Source organism: Hemitrygon akajei, chromosome 5 (assembly GCF_048418815.1).
Source record: "Hemitrygon akajei chromosome 5, sHemAka1.3, whole genome shotgun sequence".
NCBI classification, from domain to species: Eukaryota; Metazoa; Chordata; class Chondrichthyes; order Myliobatiformes; family Dasyatidae; genus Hemitrygon; species Hemitrygon akajei.
Genome location: NC_133128.1, coordinates 155,089,919 through 155,113,247, shown reverse-complemented (window position 1 = coordinate 155,113,247; position 23,329 = coordinate 155,089,919). Strand labels below are relative to the sequence as shown.

At 36.6% G+C, this 23,329-nt stretch overlaps 1 protein-coding gene across 1 annotated transcript in view; it reads right to left on the bottom strand.

The window, feature by feature from the left end:
- Window positions 1-23,329, bottom strand: part of dnah7 (dynein, axonemal, heavy chain 7) — a 262,198-nt gene that overhangs the window by 165,570 nt on the left and 73,299 nt on the right. The window contains exons 24-30 of the mRNA XM_073046961.1: window positions 21,892-22,060; window positions 21,700-21,802; window positions 12,587-12,714; window positions 10,883-11,095; window positions 10,657-10,755; window positions 7,334-7,582; window positions 4,493-4,642 (exon numbers count right to left, since the gene is read on the bottom strand). Of these exons, the coding sequence (XP_072903062.1) occupies window positions 4,493-4,642; window positions 7,334-7,582; window positions 10,657-10,755; window positions 10,883-11,095; window positions 12,587-12,714; window positions 21,700-21,802; window positions 21,892-22,060 (1,111 nt within the window). The remainder of the gene's footprint in view (window positions 1-4,492; window positions 4,643-7,333; window positions 7,583-10,656; window positions 10,756-10,882; window positions 11,096-12,586; window positions 12,715-21,699; window positions 21,803-21,891; window positions 22,061-23,329) is intronic.

Below are 23,329 nucleotides of genomic sequence, written 5' to 3'. Positions count from 1 at the left end.
TCGATGTCTTTCCAAGTAGGTAACTTCCACCCACATTATACTACATCTGCTTTGCCTTGCTTTCTAACTTAATTTGAGTCACCTTAATATCTCAGCAAGCTCAATTTCATATCACACCTAATTTAATGCTGATAAAAATTTTTTAAAGAATTGCATTCTATTCCCTCATCTAGATATTTGATATATATTGTGAATAGTTGAGGCTCGAGCACTGATCAATGTCATACCAAACTAGTTATTACCTGCCACCAAAAAAACACTTATTCCTACTACTTGCTTCCTGCTTGTTAACCAATTTTCAATCCAGTTCTACCCATTCCAATATATTACACCAATATCATGATCTTTCATTTTCATACTGAAGATTTTTCCTCATTTGTCTACTAGTAACAGCCTCAAACAGCACCAATAGATCTGACAGGTTCTATTGCCCTTTCAGAAATCCATATTGACTTTGCCTCATCCCATAGATATTTTCCAAATTTTCTGTCATTGCATTCTTTATAATTGATTTGAGTATATTTCTCACTATAGACATTAAACTAATCAATCTGCAGTTTCTTATTTTCTCTCTTGCTTGTATTTTAAATGGTGGTGCATATTTGCCATTGTCCAAATGACTGGTAATTTTTAATGATCTATAGACATCTGGAAAATGATAACCAATGCATCCAATATTTCCCAGCATCCTCCTTTCTATTCAGGGTTGCAAGTTATCAGGCTTTGGTAATTTTTTTAAGCTTTAAATATCTTTAACTATACAAGCACTATTTTCTTACCAACACTATTTCCTTTGGTTCTTTAACTTCATTAGATTGTTGGCTCCCTAAGAATCAAGAAAATTAGTTCTCAGTGAGGCTTTTTCGGTGAGACAGAGCCGAAATGCCCACTTAATTGCTCCTGCTTTTAAAAATTCTCCTGCTTTTGACATACACTTGACTTCACTAATCTTCTTCTAATTTCAGATTTGTATTAGAGTTTACATTTATGTTCCCTGCAAGTTTATTCTCATATTGTATTTCTACTGGCATTGTCAACTTCTTTGTTCTTTTTGGCTGATATCGGAACCATTTCCAATGATCTAGTTTGCTACTTTGTCTTGTAATCTAATTACTTATCTTTGGATGTAATTCTATCCTTCATTTTTGTTAGCTATGGTTTCAATGGCTTTCATTCTGTATTTTCATGCCAGGCAGTTGTCATATATTCAAACAAAGTCCGCCTGTCAGTGGTTATTATGTGAAGGTACACAGCCAAGAGTATAAAAATACAAATACCAGAATATTTTTACTTGAAATACTCAGAGGGATAGCATATGGGTTGAAACTGGTAAAGGGCTAATTTCAGACATCAAACAACTTTTCTTCACATAAAGAGCAATCAACAAATAGAGACCTAGAGTTGGACACTGGGCAGGCAAACCATGAAATCATTTAAGAAATAACTACCAATAAGTTAGAACACGCTGTAGAACAGTACAGCACAATATAGGTCATTCAGTCCACAGAGTTGAGCTAACCTTTTAACCTACTCTAAGACGAATCTAACACTTCCCTCCCATTTAGCCATTGATTTTTCTTTCATCCATGGACTGAAATAAAAGTCTCTTAAATGACCCTAACCACTACTCTACCACCACCCCTGGTAGCACTTTCCAAACTTCCACCACTATGTAAAAAAATAGTTCTGACAACCCCCACCCCCATATACATTCCTTCAATCACCTAAAAATTATGCCCCCTAAATTATTTTGGGAAGTGCTGTTCTTGTAAAGCTTGCTAAATCTGTACAACACACACAAAATGCTGGTAGAACGCAGCAGGCCAGGCAGCATCTATAGGAAGAAGTACAGTCGACGTTTCGGGCCTAGACCCTTTAGGACCTCAGCCCGAAACGTCGACTGTGCTTCTTCCTATAGATGCTGCCTGGCCTGCTGCATTCCACCAGCATTTTATGTGTGTTGCTTGAATTTCCAGCATCTGCAGATTTCCTCATGTTTGCTAAATCTGTATAAGTTTACATATTTATCTGTGTAACAGGAGGACTCATGGAGTGTAAATTCTCCATCAAGAGCACTACTGGTTGGTCATTTCATTTGGAATAGATCGGTTGAGTGGTTTTCATCAGCTACAGGTAAATTTTGTAATTCTGTTTGAACAATGAAGAACAAACATTATGTGATTCATTGACAGTGTCAAATGGTTGTTGTGGAATATCAATGATCAGTCTCACTGCAGTTTTCAATAATATAGCTTGACATATTTTCCAGAGAAATATGTCTACAAGTGATTTCAGCAACAAAGATATTTCCAGTCTAGGTCAGATGGTTGTAGGTTTGTCTTACTTCAAAAACTTTCATGACCAGACTGAGAAATTATATTGCTACTTTTGTGTGTTCGTTCTTTGTTTTGTTTTGAATGAGCCGGTTTATCTGAGGCTCCAGCTGTGTTCTCAAATGGATGTAAATTATATCATTAGTCTATTGAAAGAACTATAGAAAAATCACATCAGTAACCTCTCATATTTATTTCTCAACTAATGTTTCTCAAATACTTAATCTAATCATTAACATTTTGCTGTTTAAGGTATTAGGCCAGGCTTTCTCAACTTTCTAGCCCTGGAGGAACCCTTGAAATAATTTTCAGGTCTCAGGAAACCCATGCATAAAAATTATTATATCTACAGCTCACAGTATGTTAGCATGATCAGTCAGTTGTAGATATAATAATCCAAAAATAATTGTCAATGCTCTTTTGAGTAGAGAATGAATTTTTGGCCAAGCTTTCTTGAAAAAAAACCAGATAGTTAAGCTTAGCTTACCTTTCTTGAAATTAGTCTCTTTCTTTCCCTTTTATGCATTTTAGAAACTCATAATACATTTCTCAATTCTGGGTTAAACTTGAGATAAACACACACGGATTTCAACTTCAACTGAAATGAGTGATTTCTATCCTTGCTCTTGAAGCTTGTTAAACAAAAAAAAGTTTACACATGTATGCAAGAAGTTGAAAGCTGCAACAAAATGTTAGTTGCTTTCTGATGAATGGCAGGATACTCTTCTTTCATAGAAATCCAGAACTTGTGCAGGGGCAGGTCAGTAAATCTCATTGTGAGTGCATGATCAGAGTGCAGCTCACAAAGATCTTCCTCTTCTCTCAAAGTCAAGTTCTCAGGTTGAGCAGTAGATTCAGAGAAAGTGTCCCTCACCCAGTCATATACTTGTGTTGAAAGAGAGAAAAAATACCTTTCAATTTTCTTCTGCAGTTCTTCCAGGTGGTTTTCAATAAGACTTAAGACTTTCTGATACCCTTCTCAAGCCAAGCAGTAGTGGAAACATTTCAAGACTTCCTTTTGTAACATGGTTTTTCCAAAAATTCAGTTTTCTTTACATCCAAGAATCTTGTCACCTGAAGTCAAAACTAGTTCTCCAGGGCCTTACAGAGACTTGGTCAACTGGTTCACATGATAAAAATGTCTGTTAAGTAGGTTAATTTCTGTAGCCGTTCTTGATCTTCAAAGCTACTATTTTCTGGAAAGTACACCTTTCAGCTCAAACACCCTGTTGAGAACTCTTCCTCTTTTTGTGTCCATTGTTGTCATAATGCAGTAAAATGACCAGAAAATTGTAGTTCTTCATTATTAACCTTATTAGAATTGTCTACAGACCTGGGTCTAGAATCCTCTTCCATCTCACAACTCCTCTTCAAAAATCAGCACTCTGGGCCATCTTTCGAATGAAAATTTTCCTCCAATTTTCTACTACATTGGTGGTTTGTTCACTTCCATAAGTTAGTAGGTGATGCATAAAGGGAAGTTAGGGGAGATAATTCAGAAGGGAGAGGCTGACGTCACAACCCGAGCTGAGCAAGCCCATTCAAAGCTCAGAAAACGGACTTCATGCTTCTCATTAGCCTACCACCCTCCCCTTCGTGCAATGCAACATTCACCAATTATCAACGGGCTCCCCCATCTTACATCAAAAACTGAAAATGGTCTCAATAAACACGGTCCTAATGTGCATTGCCATACTGGGCTGAGAGACCTCTAATGAGGTTGCTAATGGGGCTGCTTGGTCAATGCTCACCATTGCGAACACCAGCGCCGTACATTGCGCAAAATTCAAAAAGAGCTTTTTTTAAATTGCGATCTCTCATGGAACCCTAGGGTTCTGTGGAACCCTGGCTGAAAGACCCTGTACTAGGCAATGTGCAAACTGCTACTCCACTTCCTTCATGATAACAATGGAGACATTTAAAAAAATGAATCATTGGCTGCACAGTGCTTGGGGTGTTCCATGAGTTGTTAAAGGAAACTAGAGAAATACAAGTTATATTTTGCTCTTCTATATAAAAGAAACTATCTGCGCGCAAGCCAAATACAGTATTTCTAATCTTTTGTCAAGGAATTTTGTGTGTTTCTCCATGTCATAGTATGTGTAATATTTTTGTATAGCTGAAAATTAACGTAATTCACAAATACTTCAAATACTTACAGAAGAAACTGCAAAGGCTCTGTAGCTGACAGCCAGAATTCCATCTGACCATTCATGCGAGACTTTATCAAATTGGCCATACAGTTGACCCATAGTAATGGCTTTAGGGTTAATCACCGTCATCTGAACTTTGTTTTCCTCCATTAGCCCCTAGGCAAAAAATAATTAACACATTTTATGGAATATTTGATTGAAATAATTATAAAGAGCAGCATTTCTAAATGAATAATTAATTGTGTGCTAGTTAAAATGGTATGAAGTGGCTTGACTGGATATGCAGTGCATTACCGAGACGTTAATGAAAGAAAGTGTAACCACACATAAAAAAAACACCAAGCCCCTGCCATCCGAGAACTTTTCACTTCTTAGCTCTTGGTCTGTAGCCCATGGACTAAGGCATATCAAGTATTCTTCCAGATATTTTTTCAAATGATAATGATTTCTGCCTGCCTCTCCCCTTCAGGCAATGAGTCCCAGAACACAAGCACCCCGATGAAAATGTTTTCTCCCCTCTCATAATTAACTTCCTTTGAATTTAAGCCCCTTGATTAGTGACCTCTCTGATCAGGCCTCTCATCATTTTGTCCACAAGTCTAATCTTCACATACATTTGATTAAATCAATCCTTGGCCTTTTTTGTTCCAAATAAAGCAAAATTAACCCTCTCTCATTAAGAGTAATATTCTCCCTCATAGTAACTTCCAAATATCACCATTGTATCCTCTCTTCACAGTCATGCTTCCCAAAAATGTAACAACAGGAAATATACAATGCGGTGTAACAAATAAACCTGTATTTGCCATGAGATCCCTGCTGTTAGATTGTGCACCTTGGCAATAGAGGGAAGCATTTGGTATGTTTCCTTAACCATTTACCAAGGTACTTCAAGAATATGTTAAAATGCTTTAGAACATACCTCACTCTCTCATCACCTGCTGAAACAGTATCTGATCACTTACTGAACATTTCTTTGCCATATTTTCCTTTTCTAAATGCATCACTCTTTTCTGGATTGAATTCTATTTGCCATATCTGCCTCAGTCCAATTGATAACCCTATAACTTTCTTCTTCTGTAATAACCATATGAACAATTTTAGTACCTTTGTCTCCAATATTTATGTCCATGCCATTAATAGATTCCATAAATAGAAAGGGATCTAGCAACAAGCCCTATAAAACCTCAATGCAAAGAGCCTCCTTGTCACTAAATACTTGTTGATCATTACCCTTATCATCTGAGCTGGTTTTGATGACTTTGCCACTTTCCTTTAATTCTATTTTATTTTATTTTTCTGAGCATTCTTCTATGTGAGATCTCATCAAGTGTTTTCCTAAAGTTCACAGCAACAAGATGAAATGTGCTGCCTTTACTGATCATTATGTTAATTCCACTAAAAATTCAAATGCATCAGGCATTACATTGATTTACCCACCACTAATGTTGGGGTACCTAACTTGTAAATACTTAGTTAATGCATTTTTTCTTACACTGAATCGTTCCAGTCTATAGCACCATATCCATAGCCAAAGATGTTTGGAAATGATGGTCTCAGTCTGTTCTTTCTTTGTTTCTCTTAACAGCCCAGAATTCACTTTATCTGTTTACTTAGGAAGCCAAATTAATGAATACAACAATCAATGGTTTCCTTGGACTGAACTACAAAGTATTGTTCCTTTATTTTAAGAAGTTGATAAGGTTTGCATTATGCCATCCCATTTGCTTGATGCTAATATTCTTAACAAAATATTACGAGTCTGCTCCATCAATCATCAAGGTCATAGCTATATCCCAATTTTCCTTGATTCTCTTATTATCCAGGTATGTATAGATTTCTGTTCCAAATAAACTAAGTAAGTAATCCTACACAGCCCTTTGGGACAGAATTTCAAAGATTCCCCACCATCTATCAGTCCAAGATGACATATCCCTTACTCTGAGATTCTGAGAACCTAAGACTTGGTTCTAGGTTCCTCCCTGATTCTATGCTACCAAGCCCCTAAGGAATTTTCTAAGTCTCAATGAGATAACTTTTCATTCTTCATAACTCCAGAGAATATAAGCACAGTCTCCACAATTTTTCCTTCAATGGAAAACTTATCATCTCATGAATCAGACCAGTCAATCATTGTTGTTCTTTTTTCTATGACAACTTTTTTTTTAATGTTAGATGAGGAGAACAAAACTGAGTATTTCAAATCTCACTTAAGGTCCTATATAACTGCAGTAAGAATTCCCAAATCTCGTATTAAAGTCCCTTTCTAATAAAAGCCAAAATACAATTTAAGCTTCTAAATGATAGTTACTATAAATGTTATATTTCAGTGACTTGCGCACAAGGACATCTAAGTTCCATTGAACCTCAACAATTCCCAGTCTGTCATTATTATAAAAATACTCTGCTTTCATATTTTGTTTATTAAGGTGCATAACCTCACCTTATTCCCACTTCATTCCATCTGCCACTTATTCACCCATGCACTTAGTTTGCCTATAATCTTTTGAAGTCTCTTTAAATACTCCTTACTATTCTCAATTCTACCTAATTTTATCAAATTCATTTGTCCATGCTTAAACTTCTAAGTTACTGGATACTGTCATTCTAATTTCTTCTTATGTGTTATATAAAGTCAAACATATAAAATAAGATAATTGATAGATAAGTTGGACAGATGAAAGCCTAGAAATTCATCCCTGTCCATTATACTTAGACATGTTATGGTGCAAATTATGCTCTCTCTGAAATTAATTAAACCAATTAAATTAATCTCCAAAGCAAAGCACAATATGATGGTAGAATAATTGAAGATTCAGCAGATGATGATTTTGTTTTTATCTCTACCTTCTCACAAATATCGTGTAAAGCAGCTGCCAGAACTCTGTATGCTGATGTTTTTCCACCAAATGGCTCTCCAACAATCATAAAGCCATGACGCACAATCATCATTTCATAGATTTGTAAGATCTTCTGTGAGAAGAAGTCAGTCATTTGCAGATTCATGCGTTCACAATTCTCTTTGATCGCTTCCAGCAAGATACGATAGTCAGGTTTTGGCAATTTTATTCCAGGAAACAAATCTGAAGTGATTCCCTGATAAAATTTAAAAAATGCTCAAGGTATCTATTACTCAAGGAACAGCCAAAACATCAAAATATGTAGTACAATGACAAACTATTAATCTTTATTCTGAGTGAATGTTAAGGCTTCAATAGTTTTAAAAATAATTTTAATTGACTTCAAAATACGATGAAATACGATTTAGTTCAAATCGTTGCCTCAGACATGCCTACAGGAGACCAATAGTCAACGGAGTAAATTGCTTTCATAAGTTCAGTTCCCAGGGTGCATGATATTGGCAATCTTATTCAGGAGGAACAAAACTATAATACTTTCATTCATTCAAAGACAGCTGTAATACATAAAACACACAGGGATACAAATGTGTAGTTTCAACTAATATTTAGACAGTGCCCTTCATGGAAGAAGTTTTCATTTAAAAAGAAACCTTGGTGGTCATTAAACACCAAATCAAAATCTTAGACACAGGTACTAAAATAAGAAAAATGGTTATATTCCATCAAAATAGTTTAAAGGTAGTTAGAAGCTCAGAAGGATAACATGTGGTATGACTTACAGAAGGACTTAGCCTTCGATATAAGGTGTCAGCAAACAAGTAATACTGCAGAATCAGAATGTAAATTGAGTGCTGAAGAGCATAACTAGATAAGGATGAGTATTTGTGTGCATTTATTATAAAATGCATATTTTAGTAAATATGAATGACAGTGCATGAAAGCAGAGCATGCAGCGCACAAGGTTTGTAAAGAATGGATGTGTACAAGCTGGCAAGAAAAGCATCAGAACTACTGAACCCTGAGTAAAAATGTGAAACAGGGTTAGCAGAAGAACAATGACAAACAGCAACTAGTTGCTGAAAATAGAAGTTCAAAGGAGGATGTAGTATGGTCATAGACTGCAGTTAAGTTGAAGACGTAAAAGGTATCAGTGAGCAGTTATTATTATTCAACTGACCAGAGTGATGAGTGATATGACTAGGCAAAACAGAGACCAGAAAACCATGAATAAATAGAAGTTGTATGGAAACTGGAAAAGCAAGTTTTGAAAACAGACCAAAGTTCAAAGTAAATTTATTATCAAAGTCAATAAATGTCACCATACACAACTCTGAGATTCATTTTCTTGAGGGCATACACAGTAAATCCAAGAAACACAATATGGCACTCAACACAATGGACAAACAACCCAATGTGCAAAGGAAAATAAACTGTGCAAATACAAAAAAGAAAAATAATAATAATAAATAAATAAACAATAAATATTGAGAACATGAGATGAAGAGTCCTTAAATGTCAGTCTATAGGTTGTGGGAACAGTTCAGTGATAAGGTGAGTTGAAGTTCAATGAAGTTATTCCCTCTGGTTCAAGAGCCCTATAGTTGAGGGGTAATATCTGTTCTTGAACCTGATGGTACTGAAACCATGTAATGAACCATGTATGGAAAGAAAACTGAGTCAGCTTGTAAACAAGTGAACAAGATGGGAAAAACAATAAATTTGGAGTATGAAGCTTGCTAATAATAATAAGATAATGTTGATTTAGATAAAGGTAAGTTACAAAGAAGTTCTAGTGGTAGTCAGGCAATTAAACAGAGTAGGATTTAAGACAGTAACAGTGGTAGAAGAGAAATAATATTATGATTCATGCAGAAGATCACACAATGGATAGCATGCAACTGACAAATAAGAGGGGAACTAAGAAAGCAAACTACAAATATTCCAAAAGTGATAGGATAAAGATAGGGACATAAATAGTTTGTTGGGAGGTAGTTGCATGTGAGCAAGAAAGGGCATTTGGGGTTGTTGTTGTTGTTGTTGTTTGTCCTTCGGAATCGAAGACGACCACGACTTCTGTCAGGTGGAGGGTTTGTGACTGTGGGTCCGGAGGTGACTGGTGAGGCCAATCCGGGCTCAACCTTTGAGGTGATAAGGTGGGCACAGGCAAAGTTAGCTGAAGAACAATGATGAACAACAATTAGTTGCTAATAATAGAAGTTCAAAGGAGGATATGATATGGTCATTGAGTGCAGTTAAGTTGAAGACACAAAAGGCAACAGTGAGCAGTTATTACTTAACTGACCCGAGTGATGAGTGATATGACCAGGCAAAACAGAGACCAGAAAACCATGAATAAGAACTGATAATAGTCCAGAGAATTTTGAGAGAAACAACTGATTTGAAATAAAGTGGTAATATGAGGAGCCAAAAGACCTTCTTTATACTGAAATAAAATACTTCAAATTGCATTCTGTTCTTGGAATCAGAGGTTTTTCATAGCTTGGTGCCAGAGCTGGAAAAACACATCTTGCACCAACAAAACAGAGTCAAATCCTATTTACAGTTTATTGAGAGAAAGAAGTATTTGATTTCCATTAAAGTCTTAGAACAGTCAGTAAAGTCAGTAAAGTTAATTAACCACAAGTAAGTGGTCTTTCAAAAGAATCATCCTTAAATACAGGTAGTAGATGGCAAATAAACAGAAACACGGTTAACATCAGCAGAGTGAAAAGGAGTTCAATCTTTGCTCATTCTTCAGAACTAAAGAACTGCTGCAAATAAAACACTTGTCATTTCCAAAAAAATTTACAGAAAAGTTTACTCTTTTTAAATTTTGTAACTGAAAACATAAACCTTAAGTACATGTCAAATAATTCAAATAGATTTCAAATAAATACCTCTGAGAATATGCAGTATCATGATACAGATTTTTTAAATAATCTTTTTTCCAACATAATTTCTTTTTAGTTTTCCACCACCCTTCAATAACCTTATTTCCTGTAAAAATTGAATATTCATCTTTGTATCACAATAACATTCCCAAAATATCCTGAAGTATAGTCAACTGAACTGTACACAGTTCTTCAGAGGCACTCAAACTAATGACCCACGAGCTCACGAGTTTTCCAGGTAATATGTTCTAATCACTTTTAAACATGCACTTGTTTAATCACAGATCGAATGCACTGTAAATAATGAATTGATAAATTAATTGTAATTATATTTTGATAAGCTATTAAACAGTGTTAATTTAACCGTAATGGAAATCAAAATAAAAAAAAATATGCAGAGAAGGTAAGGTGATTTTACCTCAAAGAGTGGCAAATCATGAGATAAGAATTTGGGGAGGTTAACATCAATAATCGATCGTAGGAGTAAAATCTCTTCATTTTCTGTTGGGTACTTAAGCTAAAAGGAACAAAAAATACCATCATTCATTTATTTTCAAATCGCATTTCATTATATATGTAGCACAATCAACTTCCATTAGAAAAAAAGTCATTTTAGACTAACTATGCATCATATACTATATTACCTTAATATTTCCTGCAGCAGTTAAGACGGATTTCACTGCACGCATACCGTAATCATAATGATGCTGTGATGATAATTGCTCTGAACAAAGTCGATAGGTGGCTACAATTTTAACCGATAGTGGTCGAGCGTTGACAAAACCACAAGAGTAAAGTACAATCTCTGCAATCATGGCATAGTCTGGTACCATCATAGCCACTGTTCTAAAGAGAGCCTGCAATATCACAATAACAAAAAAAACAGATATATTAAAAATAAACTTATGTTCACAGTTTTAACACCAGGAAAGATTCCCAAGGATGCTGGCTCAACTTCTGACTCCAGGTTACAATAGTAATATGCAACCAAAAGAAGCAGGAAGTGAACAGAAAGCATTTTTTTTTCTGTAAGCTAAATTTCTATGAGTAGTTCTATGGAAATTCTAACATTAGGGAGACTTAAATCCTCCAGGTGAGGTCTAGAAATGTCTTCTTTGTTCTCCCCAAAAACAGAGAAGAAATTCTCACTGCACTGTCTCTTATATACAGTACCTGTAGAACTGCACAGTTTTTGCAGCTCAGATAAGACTAAACTCACAGCTAGCACCCTTTGGCATAATTGAGTTTCAAATAGCACACGTAAATAAATGTCCCATTAACTGCTAATAAGAACTGCTTCTCTTTACTTGAAGGGGCAGGTTAAAACAAATCATTAAATCTAGCTAAGAACTCACATTCAATTTAGATAAAAAATGAGTCCAATAAATAAAAGCAAAAATCTTGTTTGTTATTATTTATCAACTGAATTTTATTTAAATATTCTATTCTCTAACAGCAAAACATCATTTTTCTCAAAACTTAAATTGAATTGGATGGCATGAAGTTTCAAACTCTTAGGAGTGCACATCTTGGACAGCCTATCATGGTCCCACAACACATTCTCCACAGTCAAGAAACCTCACCAATACCTCTACTTTTTGAGAAAGCTGAAGAGAACTGGAGTATGAACATCCACACAGATTGCCAATGGAGAGCATCCTAATATGCTACATCATTTGGGGTATGGAAGTAGTATTGTGGCAGACAGGAGCGCTCCAGAATGGGTTGTTAAAATTACCCAACATATCATTGGCATCAGCCTAACCACCAACAAGGACATAAATAAAGAAAGGTGCCAAAAAAGCCCAGAAATATCATGAAGGATCTCATCCACCCTGCTCTCGAACTGCTTGTCTCACTCTCATCATGGGAGAGGCCGCATAGCATCCATGCTAAGACTAACAGACTCAAAAACAATTACTTCCCCCTAGCTATTATCCACCCATTAACCCCACTCACTCCCCACCACCGCTATTTTTCATTTCCTGTCACCGAGTCACCTTACATATACTCCTGTACCTCATGTATCTTTATATACATACAATCACTCTGTGTATATATGTCAATCATTTGTATTTATATTTATCATGCTCTTTATGCTTATTGTGTTCATTTATATGCTGCATATAACATTTCATTCTCCTTTACACTTGTGTACTGAGAATGACTATAAACAATCTTGAATCTTGAAGCCTATCTCAATTCTTTATCTATGTATCTAATTGCAGCTAAGTACTTTAAAATATTATGGATGACCAATTGATGCTTAAATATTAATCATATGACAAACAATAACATTCATATAATTGTCATCTGATTCATATATTGCAAGGAATCAGGAATATCACCTTAAGGTTGTCTGGTAACTCTGAACGACCAGCATAACCTGGATTCATAGTGATGAAGACAGCACAGGTTGGGTTAAGTTTCAGTTCAGTTCCTTCAAACACCAGTGTAGTTGAACCAGCTCCAATCCCTGCAACAAAGCAACAGAAAAATCAATATATAAACAAAACAAGTAATAATGATATCATGTGTGTGTGTCTGTGTGTCTGTCCATCTTGTCTGTGCATCTGAGTATGTGTATGCGTGTCTTTATGAAATTGCCTCTGTGATCATAAATATCAAATTAATGTACGTTTAATTTGAAAGCTCAAAATTGAGTGTTAAAATAGCAATGAAACTTATTGTGAACAGACACCACAGGAATTTCAAACCAGGCAAAGGAGCACAATTAAACACAACACTAAAAAGATGCAGTCCACTGATGCTGCTCCACTATCAACTATGTAGAATACAGTATCGTGCTGTAGAGTTTCTCATTGAAATATATTAAACTAGTGAAGCTGTGCATTAAGCTGCATGACCTTCCCTTTTTGCACAGCCAGTATTAAGTGATCATACAACAGAGGTCAAGTTTTTTTTTAAATTAAATAATCTTTTAAAACCATAACAAGTGTTATTTAATGCCTATCTGCTTATTGTCAAACTCTTTAAAACTTAAAATTAGCAATTGTAAGTGCAAGTTCTCATTTCCAGATTTTATTCATTGCATGTGATCTACATAAAGAATTCCTACTTTCTTCTCTCATATCTCATTGTTCTTTCCTTTTTGTGTTTATCTCTTTCTGTACCTGCTTTGACCTCAGTCATCCATTCCAAATCATACACCATTCTTTTTTTTTCACTTATTCATTTATGAGATGTGGGCATCATCAGGTAAGCCAGAATTTACTTACAGTGCTGTTAGAGGGAGGAATTCCATGATTTTGACCCAGCAACAATGAAGGAACGGCGACATGTTTCCAAGTCAGGAAGGTGAGTAACTTGGAGGGGGAGTTCCAAGTTATGGTGTTCCCAGGTATCTGCTGTTTTCACCCTTCTAGATGGTAGTGGTCGTGGGTCTGGAAGGTGCTGCCTTAGGAACTTTGGTGTGTTGTTGCAGTGCATCTTGCAAATAGTACATACTGCTACAATTGTTCTTTGATGGTGAAAGGAGTGGATGCTTGTGGAAGGGTACCAATCAAGTGGGCTGCCTCGTACTGGATGGTGTCAAGCTTCTTGAGCATTGATGGAGTTGCACTCATCCAGGCGAGTGGAGTGTATTCCATTACAGTCCTGACCCTGAGCCTTGTAGATGGTGGGCAGGCTTTGGGGAGTCAGGAAGTGAGATACATACCGCAGGATTCCTCGCCTTTGACCTGCTCTGGTGGCCATGGTGTTTATATGGCTAGACCAATTCAGTTTCTTGTCAGGACGTTGATAGTAGGGGATTCAGTGATAGTGATGCCACTGAATGTCAAGGGATGATGGTTAGAGCCTCTCCCTGTTGAGAGCCTCAACATCCTCTACCCTACCCTCAATCTCTCTCGTCACCTTGTCAAAAAACTGAATCAAATTGGTAAAGCCGTGCTGGTTCTCCTTAATTTGGCCATGGTCATATTGCTCATATATCCTATCCTTAAGAATTTTCTCCACCAATTTCCCTACAACTGACATGAAACTCTCTGGTCTATAGTTCCCAGGATTTTCCCTTGTTCCCTTCTTAAATAAAGGTACTAGCATTAGCCACTCGACTGTCCCCAGGATCTCACCTGTGGCTAGAGAAGAGAAAAGATACTGGTCAAGGGCCCAGCAATTTCATCACTTGCATCCTTCAATAGTCTGGGGTAAATCCCTTCAAGCCCTGGGTCCTTATCCACCTTAATACTCATGAGGAGGCTCAACATTTCCACTTCCTTGACCTCTAAACGTCCTAACATATTTATACACTCAGCACTGATCTCCTGGTCCTCCATGTCCTTTCCTTGGTAAATACTGAAGTACTCATTAAGTATCTCATTTATATTCTCTGCATTCAAGCAATTATTCCCCTCTTAGTCCTTGAATGGTCCCACCCTCCTCCTAGTTATCCTCTTTCTCTTGCTGTACATATAAAATGCCTTGGGGATTCACCTTAATCCTACTTACCAAGGGCTTTTTATGGCCCTTCCTGGCCTTCCTAATTCCCTTCTTTAGGCTTCTTTATAATCCTCATGTCCTAACTTCTGAAGCTTTACATACTTAACCTTTTTTTTCTTGACTGTATTCATCACCTCTGGATATCAAAGGTTCTCAAATCTTTCCATCCCCGTCCTAACTTTTAACAGGAACATACTGTTCCTGTGCTATGTTCAGTTGATCCATGAACACCCTCCAATTGTCTGATGTGCACTTGCCAGAGAAAATGTGTTTCCAATTAATGCTTCTTAGTTCCTGCCTAATGCCCTCATAATTTGTCCTACTTCAACTTACTCCCACAAGGATCATACCTATCCTTATCTAATGCTATCCTGAAAATTAAGCAGTTGTGGTCACTGTTCCATAACTGTTCATCCACTTGAAGGTCAGTCACCTGGCCTGGCTCATTACCCAACAAGTCCAGTAGGGCTGCTCCTCTTGCTGGACCGTCCACATGGTCATTTAAGAAACCCTCACAGACAACATCTTTTCATAAAAAAACCTAAATGATCGGCTGCACAAATCATTAAATATTGTTATCACAGAGGTAAATAAAATCAAGTCCCCTGCTCTTAAGTCTCAACCATTTTGAGAACTTTGTATTGAGAACGATGGATAGTTTGAATGCTTGTTGCTGCACACAGAAGTCAAATGGCTCTCAAAAGGAAGCTACCTGAGATACTTCTATGAGATTTTTGAAATTATGATAAAATTATTTGAAGACTCAAATGCTTCATTCAGTAAAACAACTCAAAAATAAAAGGAATGGCATTGCTAATTTGTCAGAATTATTTGCAAAGTTTCATGAAATCAATCTTCATTTGCAAAGAAATGATATGAATCTTATCAAAGTCAAATCATTCATATCCACATTTCTTTCCAAATTAACCCTATTTAAGTGCAACATTGTTCATCGTGACTTTTTCCAATTTCCCAGCCTCTCTGTGTTGAAAGAGGAAGAAAGAATACCAGATAATAATCTTCAAGAATACTGTGCATACCTGGGTGAGCTGCAGAAAGACATGTCAGAGAGATTTCAGGATCTTCTCTTGATCCAAATTTCACATTGGGTAATAAATCTATTTCAGAACACTTATAATGGGAGATTTACAGCAAAGGTGGAGGAAGAATTGATTTCACTACAGAATGAACCTGAGCTGAAGCTAAGGTTCAAAAATATCATATCAAGACTTTTGGTTGCAGAATTTCTGAATGCTATCCTGGACTGCTGAAAAAGGTCCAGATGTTCCTTATTGCATTTCCAACATCATATTTAGTGGAGTGCAGTTTCAGTGCAGTCGTCCAACTTTTTTCAAAGCAATGAAACAGACTGCAAATTACTAACCGTGGGGATCTGGGATCCCCAAGCGACATTCAGCCTGATGTTGAGAAGCTGATATCACTGCACCAAGCCCATCCTCTCATTGAAATTTGAAAAAGTAAAGAAATAGTGAATAGTTGGACTACTAATGTACACTGTAAAATTGTTGAAGAATATTGATCTTACTTAAATTAAAGAAATATTTTTATTTGTAGCTATAAATAGATATGAACACTTTTCCAATTAATTGTCACTGCTTTGAATTTGCAGTTCCTATTTTCTTTGACTGTACATCATAAATCAAAATTCTTTATGGTTATCATGTAAATGCCAAGAAAGGGAAAGGAGGGTGCTGAGGATGTGGTCTGGGAGCTGATGGGGGGTGGGGGGTAAAACACAAAACAATTTGGGAATCACTGGTACAACCCAATGTGGAATTGCTAACAACCCTCAAATTCCTTCATAAAGCTCTCAAGTGTTGTATTCACATTTCATTCAGAAGGTGTAAATAAAACTATACTTTAGGAAGTGAATCATCCATCCTTTCACTCCTTGACAGCCTTTCCTAGTAGCCCATGGGAGGAGAGCAATCAAATTACTATGCCTAACAAGATGGCCCAAACATAACTGTAAGCATTTTCCACCTGCATGGCAGTAATCATGGTGAGTGCACTTCTCTGATTTCAGATTGGTGGGAATCCAAATCCAGAACTAGCTTATCTGTTGCAAGGAAACAAGCTATTGTCAAGTACCACTAGCAGGCACAACTAATGGTAGAAATGGTAAACCTTAAACCTACCCCATTCTCCTTTAAGACCTGTTAAAATATTGGACTTTAGAAATACTGTAGTGAAGTAATAATCAAGGCCATTCTTTTCACAGCTGCCTTATGCAACACTATTGCCATTTCTATAACAATCAAACAGTTGACTGAATGCTTCAATTCAAATCTGATTCCCATGGCACAGGCATTTTAGGTTTATGGCTATTGTTGAGTGTCTGCGAGTCAGAGACTTAAAGGCATCTGCAGTCAAATGTCGGAAGTCCTGAACTCACCTAACAGTAATTGATACCATACATTTCAATAGGATTTGCTGTTAAATGGATGGAGGTCCATCTTGTCATAGATTCACAGAGTCATAGAGTGATAGAAAAGTACAGAACAGAATCAGACCATTCAGCCCATCTAGTCTGTGCCAACCCACTTAAACTGCCTACTCTTATCAACCTGCACAGGGACCATAACCCTCTATACCCCTACCATCCATGTACCTATCCAAGCTCCTCTTAAATGCTGAAGTCGATCTTGCATACACCACTTGAGCTAGCAGCTTATTCCACACTCTCACAAGCCTTTGAGTAAAGAAGTTTCAGCTCATGTCCCCCTTAAACTTTTTTTTTCACCTTCGACCCTTAACCAATGACCTCTAGTTGTAGTTCTACCCAGTCTCGGTGGAAAAAGCCTGCTTGCATTTATCTATACACCTCATAATTTTGTATACATCTATCAAATCTCCTCTCTATCTTCTACATTCCAAGGAATAAAGTCCTAAACTGTTCAATCTTCCCATATTACTCGGGTCCTCCAGTCTCAGCAACAGCCTTGTAAATTTTCTCTGTACTCTTTCATTCTTATTTACATCTTTGCTGTAGGTGGGTGACCAAAACTGAATACAATACTCCAAATTAGACCTCACCAATGGCTTATACAACTTCAACATAACATCCCATCTCCTGTATTCAATACTTTCATTTATGAAGGCCAAAATGCCAGAAGTTTTCTTTACGACCCTATCAACCTGTGACACCACCTTCAATGAATTATGGACGTGTATTCCCAGATTCTTTGTTCTACTGCACTCCTCAGTGCCCTATCACTACCCAATATTCTACCTCACCTTGAATGCCAAGTGATTGAACTTTCTTGACCAATCTCCCAAGCAGGACCTTGTCAAATGACTTGTTAATGTCCATGCAGCCAACGTCTACTGTCTTGGCTTCATCAACTTTCCTGGTAACTTTTAAGTTAGTTAGGGGAACAGATGGGCGGTTCGGTGGGCAAGAAAGAGATTCCTAAATGGTATGTTCCCTCCCAGGTGCTAGGGCCCAGGACATCTCAGATTAACTCCTCTAAATTCTTAATTGGGATTGTGAATAGCCAGAGGTCATGGTCCATGTAGGTTCCAGTGACATGGGTAAAAGAAGTGACAAGTTCTACATGGGGTGTTCTGAGAGTTAGATCCAACCCTCAGGATTGCTACTCATGCCACATGCAAGTGAGGCCAGAACTAAGAAGATTATACAGTTTAGTATGTGGCGTAGGAGTTGATGTAGGAGGGAGAGTATAAGATTTCTGAATCATTGGGCTCTCTTCTAGGAAAGATGGAACCTGTACAGAAGGGACAGTTTGCACCTGAACTGGAGAGGGACTAATATCCTAGCAGGAAAATTTGTTAATGCTGCATGGTATGGTTTAAACTAGAGTGGCAAGGGGATGGAAACCAAAGTTCCAGTGCAGATTGTGGAGAGGTTGTGGAGACAGAGGTTGGTAAAACAAAGTTTTAGGCAAAGTTCGGAATCAGAAGGTTGAGCATCATGTGACTAGTGTCCTGAGCCGTGTATATTTCAATGGAAGAAGTATTGTGGGAAAGATGGATAATAGTGCTGAAGATGAGGAAGCTGGTTTACAAATCGAGGCAATGTGTAGAAAGAAGAAGCTGTTGATAAGGCAAAATTGCAGTCAACAGGATGAGTTGCAACACAAGAGGCAGACAAAATCGAAAAGGGTGATTACAGTACTGAAGGTATTATATTTGAATGTGTGCAGTATACAAAATAAGGTAGATGAACTTGTAGCACAATCATAGATTGGTATGTATGATGTTCTAAGCATCACTGAGTCATGGCTGAAAGAAGATTATAGGTGGGAAGTTAATGTCAAGGATCCACATTGTATCAAAAGGACAGGCAGGAAGGCAGAGGGGGCAGCGTTGCTCTGCAATAACTTTCCCATGACTGAGGTCAGGTTCACCGGCCTATAATCTCCTGGTTTATTTTTAGAGACTTTCTTAAACAGCAGAACAACATTGGCTATCCAGCACCTCGCTGTCATAAGGATGTTTTAACTATTTCTGTTAGGGCTGTGGCAATTTTTGCAGTTGCCTCCTGCAGGGTCCACAGGACCACTTTGTCAGGCCCCGGTTTAGCCACCCTAATTTGCCTAAAGACAGCAACCACCTCCTCCTCTGTAATCTGTATAAAGTCCATGAAGTTGATGCTGTTTTGCCTTACCCTTATAGACCCTGTGTCCACCTCCTGAGTAAATACAGATGCAAAAATCCATTTAAGATTGCCCCCATCTCTTTTGATTCCTCACATGAATTACTATTCTGATCTTCCAGAGGACCAATTTTGTCCCTTGCTATCATTTTCCTATTAACAAATTTGCAGAACCTCTTAGGATTCTCCATCACCTTGTCTGCTAAGACAACTTCATGCCTTCTTTTAGCCCTCCTGATTTCTTTCTTAAGCGTTCTCTTGCATTTCTTATCCTCCATAAGCACGTTTGTTTCTACCTGCCTATACCTGCTAAGCATCTCCTTTCTTTTATCTTAACCAGGGCCTCAATATCTCTCAAAAACCAAGATTCCCTACACCTGTTATCTTTATCTTTTATTCTGACTGGCACATGCAAGCTTTGTACTCTCAAAATTTCACTTTTGAAGGTTTCCCACCTATTGAGTACATCTTTGCCAGAAAATAGCCTGTCCCAATCCACACTGGCCAGATACTTTCTGAGACCAACAAAATTGTCCTTCCTCCAAATTAGAATCTCAACCCATGGACCAGAACTTTTTTTTTTGCATACTTACTGAGATTTCCAGGCATTCCACAGTTTAAGAATCAGCTCTTGGATTGGTATTCCATTTAAACCCAACAAAACATCCACATTAATATTAATGGTACTTTATGACTGCAGGGAACAAAGAATAGAGGCTAATTTCATTCTTATAAAATTAATTGTACTCCTTTAGATTTTTAAAATTAGTTTCAAAATAATTTTCTTTTTAATAATCTTTGAAATGTGACAACTTAAATATCTGGCAGCGCAATTGGGGCAATTTCAAGAGGAACTTTTCTCCAGTGTTCTAACTCTATTCAGACCTAGATGCAGAAGTCAGTGACACTTCAGGCTACCTGAATAGATACTCCCCTTCCGAATAATCTGGCCATGACGTGAAAGTGGAATATGGCCCCATATCAACAAGATCTAACAAATTAAGTAGTAAACAAATATCCATTTAAAGTCATTCCCAATTCTCCTCACGATCGACAGCACTCTACCTGTACTTATATCGGCAGGTGTATAATTTACATAGCAAAGTAGTAAAGTTTAATCATCATGCTTTATCTGTCTTCATGAAAATTAAATTTCTCAAGTAAAAACATATCAGAGAAATTTGAATACAGTCATGCAAATAGCATAGGCACTTAGTTTATGTTGTATAAATGGGTCCCAGCTGTCACTTCATGGGTAGCTCTCTCAGTTTTGTGCCTGAAATCCAACCGTCAGTCCAAAAGTATTTACACATTGTTACATTACTGTTTGTGAACTTGCTGCATACATGAAAAAGGAACTAGTGTTTTCCAGATAAATTAACTCTTCTCAGGCTTTCAGCCAGGTACAAGTATCAATTTTAACAAATGTTTTAATGACAAATTCTTCCACTGACAAACTCTACCAGATGGCAGAGTTTGTCTTTGAAATATCAGTTAAAATCGATATCTGTACATGTTGATTACTGCTTTCCTACATTGTTGAAATGCATCATTACCCATCTAGCAGGCTGGAATGTCAAATACAGCGATACATAAATGCAAATCCTTTTGCAGTACTTTATCTATAAAGCATAGGAAGTTCACTTTATAAAATAGAAATGAGTCTCTCTGACAAGATAGATAAAATTCAAGAGGCGAAGAGTACAGTACACACCTAGATACTAATAGGTTTGGCCAGTCAAATTTTGATGCTGCAAAGCATTTAAAAGATAAAAGAGGATTAACAGAAGCCAGAAATCAAGGTGCCTGGAAGCCATCACAAATTCTCCATAAAAATGTTGTACCTTTCTTAATAAGGTTTCTGCCAATTTTCCATCAAAATTATGAACTAAAACACAACTATTCACATTCAACTTCCATCTAGCCAGCTTTTCAGTCAAGTTACACTAAACTGAGGAATGGAGAAGACATTATTCTTTTACAACCTGCTATAATTTTTCCCTGTACCTTATAGCACACATCTGTACTTTTAACACTTCTTACATATTCAGTTGACAATAACATTTGTCATTTAGTAAGTCATCTTTATGAGGACAAAGTAAATAATAAAATTGAGACCAGAAATGAATGCAGAATTAATTTTCTATTTCATCAACCAGATAAAAGTTTTTGTATAAAATACATGAAAATTGAAGATCAGAAAACTTTCTACTAACTAAAGAGAGATTAGGTACCACAAATCTTGCTGATATATCAACATGATAAAGCAAACGTCCATTGACAAAAATGATAGCAGTTCAATGTGCCAATTTTAAAGGATTTACTAGTAATGAATACATGACGAATACCAAAATAACATACCTCTTTGGATCGTTAGAATTTGCTGGGCAACAACAGAAAGTACTTCCAGGTCAATTCTGTTGAATTCATCAAAGCATGCCCAAGCACCACAGGACAGCAATCCCTGAAATCATAATCAAGTTTGGAATTAAAAGTACAGTGAACTTTCCACATTGAATATTAGGAATTTGTAAAAATTTGTATTGTACACACCTTGAAAAATTTTCCAAGAGCAATATAGTCCAATCCATCTGAGCAATTGAAAACCACACACTGCTTGGCTACAGCTTTTGCCAGATCTTTAGTTGTCTCAGTCTTACCAGTGCCAGCTGGTCCCTCTGGTGCCCCTCCAAGATGGAGATTTAATGCACCAAACAACGTTCTGTTCATTTATTCAAGATCGACAAAGATAGATGACAGAGTTTACAATTACAGCGATAGTAATAGTTTTGATTTTGTTATATTTACAAATAAAATTTCTGCATAGTATCTACTATCTTAACTTGTAAAACTTCAGCACCACAGAAAAATAGATATATTTTCTATGGTTCATTTTTCTGTTCAGATACCAGTTAATATAATGGTTTTTTTTAACTAATTCTGACTCCAAATATATACATTACTCATTGTACATTCTATCCACAAGATAATGAATACTTAAAGGTATCTGAATTTAATTGGAAAATATTAACTTGCTGAAATTATTTGTAAGCTAAAACACAGAATAAACAGTTTTTCAGCATAATAAGGAGTAATGATGCACATTGGGTCAGGTGAAGAAGTAATTTACATGTACGCCCATCATAAAAAAAAGACTCCAAGAGACTAATGTTGAAATTTACAGCATACCAAAATAAGATTTAAACTTAATATATTAAAAGACAAAATAGACTCACACAGATGCAATGGTAATCTGGAAAATGGGTTAACTATCAGATGGAATTTATTATATTGTACAAAAAAATGCAGTAATTGTACTCTGAGTTGAAGGAGGTTGAGGGCAGCAGAAAAGCAGAAGGACCCAAGGCTACATTTACCATACGTTACAGGAAACTCAAGTCTGTATCATTTTCAATTTTAAAAATCTGGTGGTAATTTTAAATTTTAATGCAAGCTACAGAAAATAAAAGGACACAAAAATAGCTACAAATCTAAATAAAACCTTTATGGATACTATGTTCACAAATCAGAAAGGATGTTGAGACTTTAAAAGAGATTCGAGGTGAATTCATTAGATTGCATCAAGCCTTGATAAATATGAAAGTATTAAATATAGAGGGTCTTTCAGTAGCACATCGACCATCATTTTATAGGCATGTAAAATGCTTATAATTATGGAAGAATGTCATAATATGGTTTGAAGAAGTTTGATTACAGTGATTAAGTATAGAACATGAACAATAATTAAATCCAAAAAAAAATCTGTTTTACACAGAGATGTAAAAGTAGACAACTGATTTGCATTAATTTTGGCTGAGGCAGACACTATGTCAAGATTCAAGGTTAAAAGGGTGAGTAGATAAAAGAGAAGGAGATAAAGGGATTCACCAAGAGGGAAGTTGAAATGTCAAAAGCAGTTGGCTTGCTATCAGAATAAATGCCAACAAAATTGTTCCAAAAATGTCAGTTGACAAATTGGAATTTATAGAAA